The sequence below is a fragment of the Cyprinus carpio genome, chromosome B2 (genome assembly GCF_018340385.1).
Source record: "Cyprinus carpio isolate SPL01 chromosome B2, ASM1834038v1, whole genome shotgun sequence".
In the NCBI taxonomy this organism is placed as follows: domain Eukaryota; kingdom Metazoa; phylum Chordata; class Actinopteri; order Cypriniformes; family Cyprinidae; genus Cyprinus; species Cyprinus carpio.
Window position 1 is genome coordinate 24,001,985 of NC_056598.1, and position 20,194 is coordinate 24,022,178.

The 20,194-nt window shown below is 34.9% G+C and overlaps 2 protein-coding genes across 3 annotated transcripts; one reads left to right on the forward strand and one right to left on the reverse strand.

Moving 5' to 3' along the window:
- Positions 1-530: 530 nt before the first annotated feature.
- otomp (otolith matrix protein) lies at positions 531-10,332 on the reverse strand. Of its 2 annotated transcripts, XM_042718740.1 has the most exons (10): positions 9,678-10,332; positions 7,975-8,090; positions 7,104-7,240; positions 6,734-6,836; positions 6,446-6,631; positions 6,081-6,255; positions 5,425-5,492; positions 4,784-4,968; positions 3,095-3,266; positions 531-1,879 (listed from the first exon to the last, which is right to left on the reverse strand). In XM_042718740.1, the coding sequence occupies exons 1-10, from the start codon at positions 9,773-9,775 to the stop codon at positions 1,869-1,871; spliced, it is 1,251 nt and encodes a 416-aa protein (XP_042574674.1). In that variant the 5' UTR covers positions 9,776-10,332; the 3' UTR covers positions 531-1,868. The 2 variants fall into 2 exon arrangements, with proteins under 2 accessions (XP_042574674.1, XP_018927009.1); XM_019071464.2 differs by lacking the exon at positions 9,678-10,332 and having other exon boundaries at positions 532-1,879; positions 7,975-9,671.
- A 53-nt stretch (positions 10,333-10,385) lies between these two features.
- On the forward strand, positions 10,386-20,108 carry acvr1l (activin A receptor, type 1 like). Its single transcript, XM_042718741.1, is given in 11 exon segments — positions 10,386-10,527; positions 12,630-12,705; positions 13,221-13,300; positions 14,198-14,481; positions 14,707-14,907; positions 15,403-15,502; positions 15,636-15,782; positions 15,902-16,177; positions 16,947-17,144; positions 17,270-17,400; positions 18,315-20,108. Coding segments are annotated over 9 exon segments (1,539 nt in total). The 5' UTR covers positions 10,386-10,527; positions 12,630-12,705; positions 13,221-13,233; the 3' UTR covers positions 18,450-20,108.
- Positions 20,109-20,194: the final 86 nt, after the last annotated feature.

Sequence of the window (20,194 nt, forward strand, 5' to 3'; positions counted from 1 at the left end):
AACATAAAAATACTTTTCCTGTCTCTACAGTTTCATTGGCTGATAAATATTTTCTTTGTTTGACACGGAGTGTGGCAATTGAAACAGTTTACTAAAAATGTCCACCTGGACATTTTTAAAAATGTCCACCTGTACTGATGGCTTAATCGTAGGCTTCTTAAGCAGCAGAATGTACTGCCGCAGAGCCTGAGAGAGCCAAGATAATTAAACTTGTATTCAAGATAAATAAATGATGAGACATTCACTGAAAACACAGAGATAATCAATAATAAGATATGTGAGCGTACAAAATTCATACAAACATTTTCAAGGACATTGGCATAAAATCCTCAATTAACCTGCAATCTCAATTACTAATGTTCATTAGCAATGTCATAGACAGCTCATTATGAATTCATGCGAGACGATATTGTCATTAATAATACATTAGCATTCACACACTAGTGTATACGCCTCTGCATTTATGTGGACTATTGGATAAGTTCATTTCAGTCATTGGTGTTGATGCTGGCTTAAATGTAGAAATAAGGATTGCAAATGTTTGTCAACATAGATTTTTATTAATAAGAGAAGGTTCTGTAAATCTAAGAGTGACAAGACTATTTACACTGAAGTTCAAGTTGGTAATGTGTTATCCTGAAGGGTCCGGAAACAGCACCTTTAAAGCACCTGTTACGTAACAACCAACCATAAATCTGTCCGCCTTTAAACATTTTATGTCCTATTGTGTGTTGCTTTGTTTATCTTTATATATTTTGAATTTATTTGTATCTTCTCATTTTTAATCCCTTGATATCTGCACACCACTATTTCAGATACACAAAGAATATAACATTTTCAAGTTAAAAGCTTTGATCAAACTTAAGTCAGAAACATACTATGTGCAAGTACACAAACTCAGATGCAAATGAATATGTACACTGCAAAAACAAAATCAAAAAAGATTTTCTTACTTATTATTTTTGTCTTGTTTTCCAGTACAAATATTTAAACTTTCCTAAATCAAGATACATTAAATGACATAAGATACTAACTTGGTTTCTCTTTGAAATGACGTTATTTTTCGTACCCATTGGCTTATATTTTTCTTGTTTTAAGATCAAACACACCTAATTTTGATAATTGTTCAAGAAAACAAGACTTAGTCATTTTCCTTCTCAAGCAAATGTACTTTTATGGAATTTTTAGATATTTTTATGGAATAAGGACAAAAATACTAAGAAATTTATTTTTTGTAGTGTATCTAAATGTGTTTTCTTGCATTGTGGCTGTAATAATTCTCAGTATCCAAAGGGATGATTGTTAACTTTCAATGTCTGTGCCATTAAAACAAATGTAATATTATTCAGGTATGTAACATTAGTTGATCTGAGAGAAAAAAGTTGCTGTAGAAGACAAAATATGAGTTGCTACATTACGCAAAACATTTTTTTAGCTGTTTAACTAAAAGCACTTGCGTTCATGTACTTGCATAAAGTATGCTTTGGCCCTGAACGCAGAATGTGTATTTTGCATTCCTCGGTTGGTTTGTCATGAATTTACTTGGATTTACAAAGGCAGAATTCCTTCATGATTTATAGTGTGTTCCTCTGCGGTTCTTTTCTGCATAGAAGTTTACATCTTTTAGTGTTTATTTTTATATTTTTCACATGGCAGGAACAAAGACTTAAAGAGGTGTAATATCAAGTAGATGTGATATATGAAGCCATACAAACACTGTGAGAACAGAACAGTAATAGCAGTACTACAAAGCACAGGCGAGAACTGGCGTTCAGCCCATATAGAGTAACACACTTTACACAGAGTGCTTTAGAGTTAGTGTGAGAAGGATGGAGGGGAAATCTATGGTTTCCTCTTTCCTCATCAGATCAACACAAACCTGTAGTGTAAGAGAGAGAGGAAAGAAGTTCATTCATGCATGCAGTGCAGAGGGTTTTATCGCATTATCTGAAATATAGAAAACTTAATCACATAATGAACAACATTTTAAAAGAATAAACTAAAGTAACATGCAAACACTGTCTTTGTTCACCATTTTGAAGGACTGCTACCATTCAAAAGTTTGGGGTCGTTGGATTTTTTTCAAAAGAAGTCTTTTATAATCATCAAGACTACATTTATTTGATCAAAAATACAGTAAAAACAGTACAATTTAAAGTAACTAGTGATTCCTGTGATGCAAAGCTGAATTTTCTGAAATCATTATTTCAGTCTTTCAGTGTCATATGATCCTTTAGAAATTATTCTAATATGCTGATTTGGACCTCAATGTTGATTTCAACAATTATCAATGTTTAAAACAGTTGTGCGGCTTAATAGTTTTTGTGGAAATCGAGATACATTTTCAAGGATCACTGAAAAAATGATTCATTGAATTTACTAAAAAAAATTAAGGTAAGTGGTTGCAATCAATTAAATAAATTTAGTTGACTAAACTTTTTTATTAAATGTAGCTAAAATTGTTTGCAACCACTTACCTTAAAAAATGTAGTATCATTTTTTTTCAGTGATTCTTTGATGAATAGAAAGCTCAAAAAACAGCATATATTTCATTTAGAAATGTTTTGTAACAATGTTAAAGTTTTTACTGTCACTTTCAATCAATTTAATACATCCTTTCTGAATAAAAGTACTTGTTTCTTTCAAAAATAAATGAATTTGAGTGGTAGTGTTTCTGTATCTGTAATGTTTCTTTCCTTGTATACTGTTTTCAATATAGAATAATAATCTAAAACAGGCAGAATAATTTTAGGTTTTAGTTATTAATTTGTATAAATACATACAAAATTTAATATAAGAAAAAATCTTGGTGCACTGGTGCATAACATGCTTTGTAAATATGTCTGAAAAAGGTCATTTAAACTTTTGTAAGACATTTACTTTAGTCTTAAAGGAGCAGTGACAAAATAAAATGGTTATTGTATTTTTTAGGATTGTGTCCTTAATGACCTTAATGATGCACATTCACGTTATAAGCAGACACTTAAAAAAAAATTATAAAAATTCTGATATGAACAATATAAGCCCCTGAATAAACATTTACATTGATGTTTGCATAATACAATAACTGCATAACAGCTCTGCTCCACTGTACCTTCACACTCAAAAGCCTTCAGTATGGTGGTGTAACTGGGCCCCAACCAGGAAGTGTAGGTCCCCATAACACGCAGCAGCTTTTTGGTTGAATCGCTGAACAGCACATCAGGTTGCCCATAATTCACCGAGCTGAACAGAGAGAATCCTTCAGTGGCATTGGCAAATGCATTCTAGAAGACAGAAACGAGTAAAACAAAATAAGAAAAAGAGAAAATGCAATCAAACTGAATTTCTGGAATACTCAAACAAGGAAAAGGGCTGAGTGTGGGTGTTAGTTTAAAATATGTATTTGCATATTTTGTTTCATTTGCAAATATTGGATCTTCTCGACAATCTTTGCTCATATCTTGCACCGTGCTTTGCTCAGTATGTGTGTGTGCTAGTCCTGTTTTCATAACAGATCTCACTATAGTGTCATCCTCCCCTAATGACACACTGTAATGTTAGACGGTGTTTTGTGGAAATCAATGATCACCACAGGGCTCAGGCTGGATGTATTGGACGCATAAGTCAGCCTGATGAAATCTGTGTAATACTCGAGATGTTCAGAGATACCACTGTTAATATAGGTTTTGGCAGGGTTCATTTAATCATAACGTTGACCGTTAATGTGCAGGAACAACACTTCCAATGAGAATTTCATGCTCTGAATTGAACAAAAGGGATTTCAGTTTTTTCTTTTTACTGTTTTTATATTATTTCACAGATAATGTAATAAAAATGTGAATCAAACCTGATATCCACAGACAACGTAACCGTCTGGCAGTATGATGTCAATATATAATCTGTGGCATTTGTGTGTGTGTGTGTGTGTGTGTGTGTGTGTGTGTGTGTGTGTGTGTGTGTGTGTGCGCTCGCGCAGTACAATGTGGTCCATAAGCCTTAGACTACTAGTTATAATGCTTCTATTCGACATTTTTCTGATTTAATAAAATTTTTCTTCATTAAAATATTAAGCATTAAATTTGAGTCAAATATTTTATTAAAGAAAAATAATAATTGTGCCAAAAAATAGTGCAGAATTATACATACTTATTAGGGGTGTAACATTACACTCATGTCACGACTCGTTTCGATACACAGTACCAGTCTCATAATAAAATATTATTATACTTTGCTCTCACAATCTCACAAAACAAAGCCAGAATGGTACTTTTTTTATTTTTTTATTATTACTTCTAAGACATAAAGAGTTAGCAAAAAGTACTATTCATTAACCAGAATAGAAATACTTATAATTCTCCTTAGCTGAAAATACAGAATTATTATATATGTTTGCACTCTGTTCTTGATCATATATTTTAAAGGTTTTAAATATTGTATTTCATTAAATAATGTTAATTTATGCTATAATAATTAATAAACGTGAGCTTTCTCTGGTTTATCTTATTTGATGTGTTCTTTGTATGTGCATTTACCATTGTTTTTCTTTAATAAAAGCCTAAATTATATCTAAACTTTCATTTTGGGAGAACTATTCACAATACACATTATCACTATCCACAATACATATTGTTGCATCTTTGTATCATGATATATTGTGACACAATGTATTGTTGCACCCCTATTTCACAAAATACCTTTCTTTTACTTTTTTTCCTAGGTTTAAATGCAAAAAATCCTGGATTTTCTGACTGTTCTCAGATTCTGGGCTCCAATGTGTGACTGTGTGGCCATTTCTCCTGACCTGCACACGTTCCAAGAACTTGTAAACGCGGCATTTGTCCTCCAAACGCACTACCACAGCATTGGTTGGCACCACAGCCAGGTGGCAGCTCTCGTGTTGGAACAGGTTAGCTTCTCTCCCATCAGGACACAAAAGTTTCAGGTCTTCCAGCTCCAGGTCCAGCGCCCAGGACTCCTGGTTCTTGCCTACATGAATAATAAGCCAGACAGAGGGGTTTTTTTTACAGACAGTGACAATTTCTAAAACAATAGGCAAGATGCAACATTTGTCTGATGAAACTTTAAAAAATAAAATTAAAGCTTGTAAATCACACAGGCTTTTATAAAACAAAACAAAAAATATCTCTATTAAACTAGCATCTGTAATCCCTCTACTCGGCTAACAGGGAGTACTGAGACTAAACAAGGGTTTCACAGATCCCAGCAGGGACACAAAGAGATGCATTGTTGTGAAATGCTGCCCCCCTGTGTCTGTCAGCCAGTGAAACATGATACAGATCATGAAGTGAAGGCTACAATTGTCCTCCTTCAGTCCCTTAAAAAAATTCCATTTAATAAGAACCCAACTTGAAATTCTTACTGCATCTGGACATTTTTTGCTCTCCTGTTTAACTAGCTCTTCTAACACCTTGCACTACTTACCCTGCATGTTGTCGAAGACTGTAGTGTGCTTAACAAATGCAACATCCCCGAGATTCTCGGCCACACACCTGTGTTTTAAATAATAATAATATATAAAAATATAGATAAAATATATACACTACCATTGAAACGTTTGGGATTAGTAGTTTTTTTTTTTAAATAAATGTATACTTGTATTGCGAATGGATGCATTAAATGAATAATGACATTTAGAATGTTGCAAAAATTTCCTGTTCAAACATTCTGTTCATAAAAAATACTTAAAAACAAAAAATTCTACACTAGCCCAACCATTTTCAACTAACACAGAAGACTGGGGTAATGGCCGCTGAAAAAGGAGCTTTGCCCTTACAGAAAAAAAGGAAAATGTAAAACATATTGAAACAGAAAACAGTTATTTTAAACTGTAATAATATTTCACAATACTACTGTTTTTGGTAAATTTTGGTAAATGTACTTTCAAAAACTTTTCCTATATATAAAACCTATATATAGATTGTACATATATACATTGAATTTTATTATTATTTTTATTTTTTTCCCCAAACGAACCCATTAAGCAATCCAGTATTCTCGCTACACGAAGCACATTCATATTTTGAAAAATTATTCCACTAAAACATGTGCATTCTCTCACATCTCTGATCATACAGCACCTAAGAGCTCCAGCCTCCCCGAAGTGCCGTTCCCGAGGGTTGTTGGCGCAGATGTGGCGGTCGTTCTCATCCCCAATGCAGGCCTCACACAGGTTCCTTGGGTTGTTTCCTTTGGGATCATGTTCTGGGTCCTTGACTCCTGGGACACAGCTGTAGCCAAAGAAATCTCCTACCGCTGGAAACAATAGGGAAACGGATATAGCTTTTTAAATGGCTGCCAAAAGATGCAATTACATTCTCAATTTGCATCTGAACCATTTTTAACCACTTACATTAAAAAATGAAAGCATTACTTAGTTAAACCAGATGTCAAAGCCATGGTAATCTATCTATTAGACATGAGCCACATAATGCAGTGATCTCACCATGGGGAAAGTTGCACTGCTCATCCACGCTGATCTGCGATGTGTTGACCAAGAAGCCGATGGGGACGGTCCAGCCCACTGTAGTCCGCATCCCTGGGTGACAAGAACTGCGTTCGTGCATCTCTAGCAGTGAAAGATCGCTAGATGATGTCCGTGCAAGTGCAACCACGTAATAATTAATGCCATCTGTGTCAGACACAAACATCGGTCAAGACATGTGAACACACATTGACATCAGATCTGTGCTCTCTGGTGTTTTAATTGTGTTAATAGTTTAAACATACTCACCCACACCGTTATAAGACTCTCCCACAGCCACATCTAAGCCATAGCAAAACCCAGCCGTATAGATCTCATCAGCATACATAGTAGAGGCATCTGCAGTGCCATTCTGTTTACATCACAGACAAATTATACTAAACCATATACTGAGAAATTCCATCATTTTTGATATAATGGAAAAGTGAAACATATCAAGCATTTTGTAAGATTGAATAATCAGTTGAGAAGTTGAGTGAGTGCAAGAAAAGCAAAGGAGGAGCAAAAATTAGGACAACTGTATGGCTCAATCTGAAATCTATGAGCCTTGTAATATTACTGTAATTTTCATGCACCATATCTGATTTTATTTGCATCTTGGGAAGCAATTGTCTACAACCTTTATTTGCTTCATGCAGTCAGTGGGACTTTGGCCCCTCACACACAGGAGGTGTCCGCGGATGTTCCTGGCTGTGGCGTTCCCAGCTAGATCCAAACACTTTTGCTCTTCGGCATCAGATACTGTGCACCACCTGACTGCAAAGAAAAATTAATTTTAATTCAAAATGTATACTTTTCCAAAGAGTGACAATCATCAAATACATTTCAGGATAAGTATTTTTTAATTGAATTTGGGTGATGGTTATTTATTTTATTGAAATAGGATACCGGTCAAAAAGTTTACTCACAACATTTGTAGAATAATATTTAAGTAAACCCAAAAGAGATAAAGTGATGACCAAAACTTTTGATACAAATCAAAACATTTTATATTTCAGATTCTTCAAAGAAGTCACTTCTATGAGAATTTTTGTGAGGATTTTGTAGGGGAAAAGTATTTATTGAGTTGAATGTATGCTGGATCTTCTTTTCCATATTAAATTAAATTAAATTAAAATTAAATTAAATTAAATTAAATTAAATTAAATTAAATTAAATTAAATTAAATTATTAAAATAACAGTTAAAGTAATAAATGAATTAAAATAATACAAATAAAATAATACTGAATGGCACCATTTATATTTGCCTGCAAAAATACTGCCAAGTATTTAAGCATAAACTTTTAGATTAAAATATGAGAAACATAAATTCAGTGAAGTTTGTCCAAACGTTTTCCTTAAAATGATTGCTATATAAAGTTCCCCTAGTTCATTCTGATCACAAATGAATCATGTGTAAAAAGCCAATCTAAAAATTAACATTTAGTTTTAAAAACAGACAATTTCATAGTGAGCCCAAAAAGCTAAAACATATTAATATAGTACTTACTAATGTTGTTTTCAGTGGACATAGAAACCAGAACAAGTATGAGCAGAACCACAGCAAGGTGTCCTCCTGGATGATCCATGCTGACTTTGAACAGTAACCTTCCGAATGGGCTCAGACTCACAGGGGTGGTGTGGGAAGTAAAGTTAAAAAGAGAAAAAGCAAAAAGTCAAACAAAAAAAAAAGGCTTGGGGCTCATATTGCTCCCTTTTTAGGGTACCCAGAAGTCTCAGAAACCAAGAGGGGAGGGAAAAACTTTCCATTAGGTCTTTACCGAAGTTTCCCTGCCTTTTTTTTCAGATCTAACATTGTTAGGTTATTTTCCACTTATCCGATCACGATGGGCATCTAGTGTTTCTTTTCCTTATCCAATGGGACCTCATGGCATGCAAGCTTTTGCACACTTCACTGCACCTGGCACCGGACAGGTCAGATCATTTCTGAGGTTATAATTAAGTAAGACACAATAGCTTTTTTGTGGACAGCCACTAAAGCCCCTAAAGATTAAACCAAAGGTCCGAAACAAGCCAAGTTTGATTGGAGATATGGATGAAGGGGCAACAGGAGATTCTTTTGTGCCACTATACAGTTGAGGAAGCATATAAGTCACTTGATACCTACTCTGCATCCTAATTCTCATGTCACCTTCTCTATAATCAGTGCTTTATTAAAGGAGACACAAGTCAACTATGAGACAGGAGACAGCATTTCAGAGCCAAAAACAAACCTATAAAGGTACACATACATTGACGTCTACATTTGGCCAAAACAATAAAAAAAAATCCTAGTTAATTAATGCAAGAAACACAATTGAATTTTAAAAAATCATATGTAAAATTCTTAGACACAATGTTCTTTTTTCAAAGCGGTAAAATATTTATGTCAATGTCTTAAAAATGACAACTGGTTCAATATTTTATCAGTAAATCTGAACTTAGCCAGAATGCTAAATGCAATAACTAGATATATTCCTCTGTTTTTCATGTTGTTGCAAGCAAAGGAAATAAGCAAGAGTGAATTTCCCCCAGAGGTGCAATTGTGTTCCACACGACATTGACCTCAGTGCCATAAATGCCCCCAAAAATTACACTGCATTGATTATACATGAAAAATCTATGATATTGAGCGGAATGGAATTGTGTCTAGTCACTTGAGGGCCGTCAGATGCCTTATCTGCCTGCCCTCTGGTGCCCCTGACTCCCTATCCTTTTTTCCCCATATAGAAAATGACATGGTCATTAATCAACAATCTATTTTAGAACAAAAAACTGTCAGGCCACTGGATCCTTGACTCCTATCATGCAAGGACATTTTGCTTTCTTTAAGCAGCTATGTGTGTCTCTCTAATAGTTTGTAAATAGTAATATAAATGATCATACACTTTCAGATAAATTGATACAGTACAGAACTGATGAGCCTAACCTACAATTGTAAACTTGGAGGTGTTGTTACATCAGATTTTATATAAGATTTCTAAAATTCAATGCTGTTGGGTGTGTTTTAAGGTTGGGTGTAGCAGATCTGTAATGATCAGCATCTTTATTTTGCAATAATATGGATCTTTGAGATTTGCCTTAAAGGAATAGTTCACCAGAAAATGAAAATTAGCTTTTTTAATTTATCCACCCTCAGGCCACCCCAGATGTAAATGTGTTTGTCTCCTCTTTACAGATTTGGAGAAATTTAGTATCACGTCATTTGCTCACCAGTAGATCCTCTGCAGTGAATGGGTGCCGCCAGAATGAACGCCCAAACAACTGATAAAAACATCCGAATAATCCACAAGTAATTTACAAATTTTCATTTCATCAGTTAACCTCTTGTCATAAAAACTTGTTTGTAAAAAATAAAAAATAAAAATAAAAATCCATCAAGGCGTTATAGCTTTAAAAAAAAAAAAAAAAAAAAAAAATCCATCAAGGCGTTTTAGCTTTAAACAATTGCTTCTAGAAAAAATAAAGTCTATAATACAATAGCACCATTCAAATTCATATATGTCTTACAATCCTGTAAGCTGGTAAATTTTTAGCCAATTTTCATTTTTGGGTAAATTCCTTTAATATACCTTCTCATGTTTGTATCACTTAAAAAAATAATATTAATTGCTTTATATTTTAATATAATAGATTGAAATCACGACTAGCTCACAGTAAATTCAACAAAATTCTTTAAATAAAAACGATCTTTTTATTTATAGCTAAACAAAAAAAGCACTCTATATCAGTGATTAGGCTACTAAACTTGTACAATTCTTTTTAGACACACAAAAATCCTTCATTCATGAGGTTGAGCGAAAAACAAATCTGCTCAAACGCTAAGACAGAAATGTGTGGTTACAAAAGAAGTTATTTTATGTATTCATTCACTCACATTCGGCGGACTGCGGTATCCCACAATGCTCTCGCGCGTCCCTTGTTTATGGTGACGTCACGGCGCAGTCTATTCAGTCTCTCTGGGTGGCGGCAGACAGTCTGTCAGCGCCTAAAACACCACTTCGAAGAAAACAGTAAAAACACGGAACAATAACACAAACATGCTTCTACATCGCAGCTAAAGGTAAAAGCGATCTTTAATGTCACTTTGATATGTTGGAAATAAATGCGGCGAGTAGATAATGGTTGTTGTTAGCACAGTTAGCACCGCTGCTGCAAACGGGCCGATTTTTAGATACATTACATCCAGTTATAATGCAGGCTTTATTATGATATGTCGACAGCTTCAGTGTTTGCGTGTTAATTTATATTTTTGTTGTTGTTTTGTGTTGCCTTTGCTTGGATATCTGATTAAATTGTAGGGGCTTGTATCCGTTACAGCAGATAATCTGTAGTGTTATTGTCAACCATCTTCTTGTGTACAAGAGCCTTTTGTAAATAATCTGCTGGATAAACGTTTCTATTAAAGCTCTGTGTGTAATTCATTGCATGTCCGTCATTTGATTGTTTTGTTGCCTGTTAAAGACTTTTAGATCGTAACAGGCTCTCAATAAATGCTCTCTCTGATATTTCCTAAAAGGTTCTCATGGTCAGTAAAAACGTAGACATGTCAGTCAGTGTGTTTTATTTCTTATTTTTATTTTTTTATATATTTTTTTTTATATATATATAATTATTATTATTATTATTATTATTACTTTATTATTTTTTTTTTTTTTTTTTTTTTTTTTTTTTTTTTTGCTATTCTAGACTATTTTGCTGGCTATACAATTGTAACTTGAGTGTATACATTTATATAAACACTATATGCAGTATGATCCAGATTGCACTTAGTTGAGTCAGTGGGAAAGCTTTTGGAAAAATTAAACAAGTGCAAATGTTACTATTTAAAGTGGACATTTCAGAATCATCACTATTTAAAGTTCTTTCATATCAATTGAAGCACAATTTGTTGCTGTCTATAAAGTGGAAGGCAAGTTTATTTATATAGCACATTTCGTACACACTGTGCTTTACATAAAAGGAATTAAAATAATCATCATAAAAAACACAACAATAAAAAGGAATTTAATTAAAAAATAATACAAATATAATTAAAACAGTTAAGAATAAATAATGATTATTCATAAAATACCAGTGCAATCAGTTCGGACGTAGCACAAAAGAAGATAATTCATAATTTGTAATTTAATTATTTTAATTCAATGTAATAAATTGTATAATAATAAAATGACTGTTCTGAAAATTCACTCAAATTGAAATGCTATAATTTTAAATTAAAAAAAAAACTCCATTAATTCATAAAAATGCAAAATAGGAGTATTTTTGGGATCTTTGCATTGTGAAAAAATGTCTGTTAATATGGGGAGCAGCTAAAGGGAATCAAGCCATAAGTCCGTTCCAGCTCTCTGACTATCATTGTGCAGAGACTCCCCGGCACCCCTCTTATCCTGTCACGTCACTCCTTCCTGAAGAAATGAGCATGAGAAAGGCGCTGCCTGTGGAAATGTTTAACATGCTAGGCTTTTGGAAAAATTAAACAAGTGCAAATGTTTACTATTTAAAGTGGACATTTCAGAATCATCACTATTTAAAGTTCTTTCATATTCAATTGAAGCACAATTTGTTGCTGTCTATAAAGTGGAAGGCAAGCTTTTATTTAAATAGCACACATTTTCATACACACTGTGCTTTACATAAAAGGAATTAAAATAATCATCATAAAAAACACAACAATAAAAAGGAATTTAATTAAAAAATAATACAAATATGAATTAAAACAGTTAAGAATAAATAATGATTATTCATAAAATACAGTGCAATCAGTTCGGACGTAGCACAAAAGAAGATAATTCATAATTTGTAATTTAATTATTTTAATTCAATGTAATAAATTGTATAATAATAAAATGACTGTTCTGAAAATTCACTCAAATTGAAATGCTATAATTTTAAATTAAAAAAAAAACTCCATTAATTCATTAAAATGCAAAATAGGAGTATTTTTGGGATCTTTGCATTGTGAAAAAATGTCTGTTAATATGGGGAGCAGCTAAAGGGAATCAAGCCATAAGTCCGTTCCAGCTCTCTGACTATCAGTGTGCAGAGACTCCCAGGCACCCCTCTTATCCTGTCACTCACTCCTTCCTGAAGAAATGAGCATGAGAAAGGCGCTGCTGTGGAAAAAGTTTAACATGCTGCATTGGTTTCAATATTTTTTTTTAGGATCCAATGGGAAGACAGAGTCTGGCTGTGCGCATACTGAAAGGCAGTGCTGAGAGTCACCTGAGGAGTTGTACAAGTAAGACTCTCCTTGTCTTGGAGATTTTTTTTTTTTAGTTGTTGAAGAGGCATTGAATAAAACTATATCATTTAAAAGTTAGTTTTTAAGGACTTGTAGTCTATAATTAGTCATGATGTCCTTGTGAATAGTTCCCTTGAATATTCCACTGTAATGGTGAGTCCTACAACCCCAAAATGCTTGTTCCTTTCTGCCTCTCCTAAAGTGCTCCTCCACTGTCTTTGATGTCGCTCTATAATGGGCATCTCTCTCTCCTCGGTTGCCATGGAGACGGCCCCCTGTCTGACACACACACACGCACTGTGTGCGTGGAAATATTTGTGGCAGGAGAGAGAGAAGCAGAGCACAGCTGCACTCTCAAAAAATTTAATTAATTCATCATCTTTGCGGTTCTGTTCTCTTATTGGTAATTGATTCTGGCCCACTGTTCTGTATAACTTTTAAACTAAGCAGGTGATTTGTGGTGTTTCTTGGTTTAAATTTGCATTTGTAACACCTCGCACCTTTCCTTTCAGTGCAGTGAACCAAATGGGGCATTGCAGTACTCCAATCATCGTCCTGTTCCTGCTTCAGTTCTTACAGACATCAGCTAAAGGTAAAGTATGATGAAAAAATAATTCCTTTTTTTATTATTATATTTCGTATTACTATTGTATAGTTTAATTATTGTTATTATCATGAATAATAATACTAATTATTATTATTTATTTTGTGATGTGGGTAATCTTTTTAAAGAAATGAGTACTTACGCAAGGGTAAATTAAATTGATCACAAGTAATATTAAACAACCTTTTGAACTTTACATTAATCAAAGAGTCATTTTTAATGCTTTTTTTTTCAATTGTAATAATATTAAATATTTTTTCAAATCAGCATATTAGAATGATTTCTGAAGGACCATGTGACACTGAAAATGAGTTATGGCTGCTGAACATTCAGCTTTGCATTACAGGATTTATTCCTTCCTTACTTCTTAAAATAAATTGTAAAAATACTAAATTACTATGTTATTAAATATAAATTACTATTACTATAGTGGCATTAACTAATAAGGCACAGTCAAAATGTCCAGCCATAACGCAGTAGGTTTGGTGTACCTAGTCGTAGTTGTGCTTTCATTAGGTGTCAGTGTCCTCTCTCCTCACGCTCTGTTAGCGAGTCTCACAGAGGGCATAAAACATGAATGCTAGGTTAATTGATCTGTGTCACTGATGCTCTCTGGCCTTTATTCTGTGTAGTCAATTTGTAAAGTCGACAGAGTTCAGTGTCACAGGAAATTAAGGCAGAGAGAAGGGAAGAAAACAGTCTCAGTTATCAGGCAGAGAGAGTCTCGTCTGTGAGGTCTTGCGTCATGCTGCTCTTCCTTAATTGATTTCATTGTTCCCCGAGTTATTGCAGCTGGTGACAACTGACAAATGACTACAGACTGGGTCCCTTTTTTCTTCATTTATGATTTAACTCCCTGACTTTCTGTTTTCTTTCACCCTCCAGATGTCTCCATTGACTGCATGTGTGTCGGTAGTGACTGTAATGAGCAGCAGTGCACCGGAGACCAGTGCTACACCTCTGTTATCATTAGCAAAGATGTGACAACGTTCAAACGTGGCTGCCTTATCGGGCCGGAGAGCAAGCGCATGACCTGCTCCGCAACGCCCTCGGCTAGTCATGTCATAGAATGCTGCTCTCAACACATGTGCAATGCCAATGTCTCCAAAGAGACCCTTCTTCGACTTCTGCTGACAAGTAAGTCAATTAACTCTTTATAAATTCAAGACGTTAAACAATTAAATTCATTTCAGCAACATGTTTAAATGTACTTAATTTCTTTATTATATAAAAAAAAATCATTAATCTGTTTTGTGTTCCAAAAATACATTCTAGCGAAAACAATTCAAAATATATATATATATTTTTTCATTATATTATGTCATTTGGCTAGATTTGAGCCCTGGTGAATATATTTCGCTGTGTTTGTTTGCTCTTTGTTTGTCCAGGGAGAGGCGGCTGTGCATTACCGTGTGGAGATGTTGGTTCTCTTTGTGTTGGGGCCGTTTGTGGTTCTGGGTTTGCTGTCTGTGCTGGCTTTGCTGGTGTGCCGTAGACTCCATCACGGGCGTCTGGAAAGACTGCATGAGTTTGACACTGAGCAGGGGGCCATTGACGGGCTCATTGCATCTAATGTTGGAGACAGCACACTCGCGGTATTTCATTTCTATAGTTTACAAAAACTGTTAATATTTTGAAAATATCAGATCTTGTATAGAAAATGTTAAAGCTCTTTTTTTAGGCAAAGTGAATAATTGTAATGGGAAAGTTCACTAATTAATAAACCTTTGGGTTGATTAAAAAAAAAACGTATGTTTTTGAAATGTCTCTGATGCTCATCAGTGCTGCTCCTTTAAAACGGTAATATTGTGATATATTATTACAAGAAATGTTTTCTATTTTAATATATTTTAAAATGTAATTGATGCTTTTGATGGCAAAGCTAGATTTTCTACCGCCATTACTCCAGTCTTCAGTGTCACATGATCCTTCAGAAATCATTCTAATATGCTTATTTGGTGCTCAAGACACATTCTTTATTATCATCAATTTTGAATAGTGGTGTATGTTGCAGTGGTTTAGCTGAAGTTATTCTGTATACAGTTTTTAACAGTTAGATAAGAACTCATCAGTCTGGTGTTGTTTTCTAGGATCTGATGGATCACTCCTGCACATCAGGAAGTGGTTCAGGACTGCCCTTCCTGGTGCAGAGGACGGTTGCACGGCAGATCAGCCTGGTAGAGTGTGTCGGTAAGTCAAATCACAGGTGCATAAAAGACTGAATCTGTGACACTACTATATATTTTGTGGCTTCAATTATGTAATCTCTGTCTAGTGCGGATAATGATGTATGTGATATGATTTTTGTGTTCTGTGTTCTCAGGTAAGGGACGGTATGGGGAAGTGTGGAGAGGTCAGTGGCAAGGAGAAAATGTAGCCGTGAAGATCTTCTCTTCCAGAGATGAGAAGTCATGGTTTAGAGAGACAGAAATATACAACACTGTTCTACTACGACATGAAAATATATTAGGTGAGGTGGACATCTGTTATCTCAAACAATAGCATCTTTTCTTTATGTAAAATAAATGCTGGAATAAAAAACTAGCTTGGTGCATTGTGTAATGTTATTTTAAACTCTTTTCTTTGCAGGATTCATGGCTTCTGATATGACCTCCCGAAACTCTAGCACTCAGCTGTGGCTCATCACACACTACCATGAGAACGGCTCACTCTACGACTACCTGCAGCGTGTTGCTGTGGAGATGGCAGATGGACTGCACATGGCGGCGTCAGTAGCCAGCGGTCTGGTGCACCTGCACACAGAGATCTTTGGCACTGAGGGTAAACCGGCCATCGCTCACAGAGACCTGAAGAGCAAGAACATCCTGGTGAAGAAAGATCTGCAGTGCTGCATCGCTGACCTGGGTAATTTCTGACATTATAAAAAATAATAATTAAATAATTTATTCCCTTGTGTATGGAAGCCCATTTCTACCAATGAATAAAAGTTAATTGTGAATTTACGAATTGTTATTTTTGTTTATATCTGTTTTTTTTTTTTTATTTTAGTGTTGTATGATATTGCAATTGAAAAAAAAAACTTGGAATTACATGTTTAAATTGTTCAATTCAGGGTTTTTTTTTTTTTTTTTTTTGGTTATTGCAAAATAGTTGCAATTCTGTGAAATAAAGAATTGTGAGTTTATATCTCACAATTTTTTATATTTTTTTCTCAGAATTTCAGAGTTTGTATCACACAATTTTGACTTTTACCACGCAATTACGAGTTATATCAGAATTGTGAGATACAATCTCGCAATTGCAAGGAAAAATCAGAACTCGCAATTTTAAGAAAAAAAGTCGCAATTGTTAGTTTATATTCCCCAATTCTGATTTTATATAACTTGTATATATAATTGCGAGTTTGTATCACGCAATTCTGAGAAAAAAGAATTGTCAGGATCTCGCAATTGCGTTATAATTGTTAGTTTATATTCCCCAATTCTGATTTTATTAAATTTTATTAATTGATGGATAAATGCTTCCATACCTGTGCAATAAATAAATTTTATTCAATGGTGGAAACAGGCTTCCATACCTGTGCAGGTAATAATTATTGAATAAATATATATTTTTTATTTTTAAAAAGACAGTCTGGTGATTTTACACTTCTACTGTTTGTATCTTTTTCTAGGTCTGGCAGTAACACACACGCAGTCTGACAATCAGCTGGATGTGGGAAATAATCCAAAAGTGGGAACTAAGCGCTACATGGCACCAGAGGTTCTAGATGAGACCATTCAGACAGACTGTTTTGATGCCTATAAGAGGGTGGACATCTGGGCCTTTGGGCTGGTCCTGTGGGAGATCGCTCGCAGAACCATCAGTAACGGTCAGCTTACTGGACTCTGTTCAGAAATATTTAATTGTTTGCAGCATTTAAAGACAATATAGATCAGACTGTTCTCCAAATGAACATTCAGCGACTCACTGTTTTCATCCACTGTTATCCTATAGGAATTGTAGAAGAATACAAGCCGCCTTTCTACGACCTGGTGCCTAATGACCCCAGCTTTGACGAAATGAGGAAAGTGGTTTGTGTGGAGCAACAAAGGCCGTTTATTCCCAACCGCTGGTTTTCAGATCCTGTAAGTACTGATGAGACACTCTCTGTATCCCTGTAAACGTTTACCTTGGAGTGGCTAAGTTAATAGTCCCCTCATATAGAGAGCTGTATGAATGAGTAAAAAAAAAAAAAAACAGAAGCGAGTTTGCATTTTTGCAATTCCGGTTCTGTTGTCCCAAAATTAATGGGTTTTTTTGAATGGGTTTTTGGTTAAATTACTGAAATTAGGTTTTATGATGAACTCAGGGTGAAGATATTTTCATGTTTTATTCTTACGACATAAAGTACATCAGTATTACCCCACCCAATTTGCTAAGCTTTTACACAATCATGAAAAAGTTGCTAATAATAAGGTCATCAGGGACATTAAACGTCACCAAACCAAATAAAAAAAACCTCATCTACTCACTAGTCAGCTTTCACAGCCTCGTTGTGTTTATGATCACAATCTTGCAAACCATGCTAACTAAAACGTTGCAACTGTTAGAATTTAGGTAAATACTAAAAGAGTTGTCGAGGGCTGGTGGTGATGTTGAAGTAATGTGTGGGGAATGTAGTTTGTTTCTAGCCTAACTTTAGCTTTTTACTTCGGGCGATTAGGCTTCAAAATCCATTAAAGCTATTAATTTATGAACAAACCGGGTCAAAACAATACTTTTTTGTTGGTCACAGAGTTTATTTTCTGCAGTGATACAAAAGCCAATGGAAAAATCCTAGTGGGTTTTTGTTAAGGGAACCAGGGTGATGCAGATTTCCAGATTAGTCTATAAAAATGCATTATCCCTGCAGCACTCTATAGCAGACGGTCTTTAGACTAAAAAAAGGAACTAAATCTCTTATTTTCCATATATAAATGTTAACAATTGTAGTTAACAGATCCTCACCATGATCTGAAAGCAAATTTCTGTTTTTTTTTTTTTTTTTTTGTGGTCACAGACCCTGTCTGCTCTGGTGAAGCTGATGAAAGAGTGTTGGTACCAGAACCCCTCGGCTCGACTCACTGCCCTGCGCATCAAAAAGACTCTGGATAAAATCCACAGCTCACTGGAGAAGGGCAAAACCGACTGCTGAGGAGAGAGAGCCGCAGAACTATTTGACCGCTCATTATACAGACACTGTGTGTAACCAGACCGTTGGATTCGAGCGCTGGCATCTGTCCCAACTCTAACATATTCGCTTTGTTCTTCCTGTCCATTGGCCTAAAAACTTTTTATAGAGAATTACGCTCTCTTTTATGGATCATTTTTCCCACTGAACCCGGTGGGACTCCCATTTCCCCTCCAGAAACAGTGTAATGGAGAAAAATACAGACACGGTCTGATAGGCCTTGAATTGAACCCTCCAACATGGAATTTTTTAGCATCATCACATTGTCTATTTAACCATTGGCAAACTTTTAAGATTTGTACTTTTCGGAAAAACGAAGAGGACAGATACACAATCAGTACCCATAATGTGTGTACGTGTGCGCATGATTCTTAATACAACCAGAAGAACTTTATAGATGTAATGTCACTTGCTTTTAGAAATCAGATGTTTTTGAGCTTTTCCAAGATTCTTGTAGATAAATAGGCATAAAGTAAGTCACCGTTTCTAAATTTGCTATAGTGGACATGTGTTATAAAGCTCTTTGGTTACACAATGCTACTATATACAGTAGAGAACTACAGACTAGTGTCTTTAATTAGGCCTGTTTAGTGATCAGAATACAGTGGTTAAAAAGGTAGTTCACCCAAAAATGAAAAATCTGTCATCAGTCATGTCATTCCAAACCTTAATAACTGTGGAACATAAAAAAAGACGTTTTAAAGAATGTTCACACTGCTCTTTTTCCACACATGGAGTGCATTTAGTGATCATGGATTGTCAGGCTCCCTGAAAGTGAAAGAAACATCGGAAACATGGTCAAATGGGTTATGGAATGACATGAGGGTGAATAAATGATGAAAGAATTCATTTTTTGTGTGTGAACTTTATCTCTTTATCCCAGTCTGGTCAAGCTCATAGCAGCCCATGAGGGCTTCCTTTGACACAAGGCCTTTCTGACCTGTTGCCTCTATGCCTGCCTGACAAAAGCCATTGTAGCACATCGTAGTGCTTTTTTGTAGCTGTTTGTCTTTCTCTTTGCCCTCTATGGCATGCATACTTGATGTTTCTTCACTGACAATCAGCCGCTGTCCAGTAGGGCCTGAATTATTTGCAAATGCTCTGTACAAAACCCTACTTATGAGTGTTCAAGGTGACAGAGCTAGTCATAGTCATAAAAAGACTCTGGTTTTGTGAATTTGCATATTTGTTTAACCTTATGCTTTTTGACACTTTTGTATCGCATACGCCATAAACCGAGAGAATGCTGATGATTTTTAAATTTGAGACGTTTTTGACTATTTAAAAGTGCGACGTCACTCTAATATTGGATTTATGAGGTTTATAAAGGAAAACACTATTGTTATGTCCCAAGTCGAAATGGTTAGTGTACGTTGCTTTTGGTTTGGGTTGAGTTGTGTGGCGTTTAATTTAGAATTTGTTGATGCTTTCATGACACTACATGAGGCGGCTGCGTGACGCTCAACACTGGTCACTTTTGATCTCCCAAAAACGGACGAACGTTTACATATCTGTGTTCTACAGGGGAACGATGTTAGGAATTAGACTACAGGAATTATGAACTGTGAATATGTTATAATGAAGAATCCATATGGAACTTAAATGCAAGACACGGTTATGAATTTTTAAAAAAAATGCTTTTTTTCATTTGTTACAACAGTTGGAATGGTTTTTCTGTTACCTCCTTGTGCTTAACAAAAGGTTGCCTA

Coding starts and splice junctions, on each gene's coding strand:
- otomp (XM_042718740.1), bottom strand. CDS start 9,775: ATGAAAATTTGTAAATTACTTGTGGATTATTCGGATGTTTTTATCAGT. Junction 6,837..7,103: donor ACTGCATGAAGCAAATAAAG/GTTGTAGACAAT, acceptor TGATGTAAACAG/AATGGCACTGCAGATGCCTC. Junction 4,969..5,424: donor AGTCTTCGACAACATGCAGG/GTAAGTAGTGCA, acceptor TTATTCATGTAG/GCAAGAACCAGGAGTCCTGG.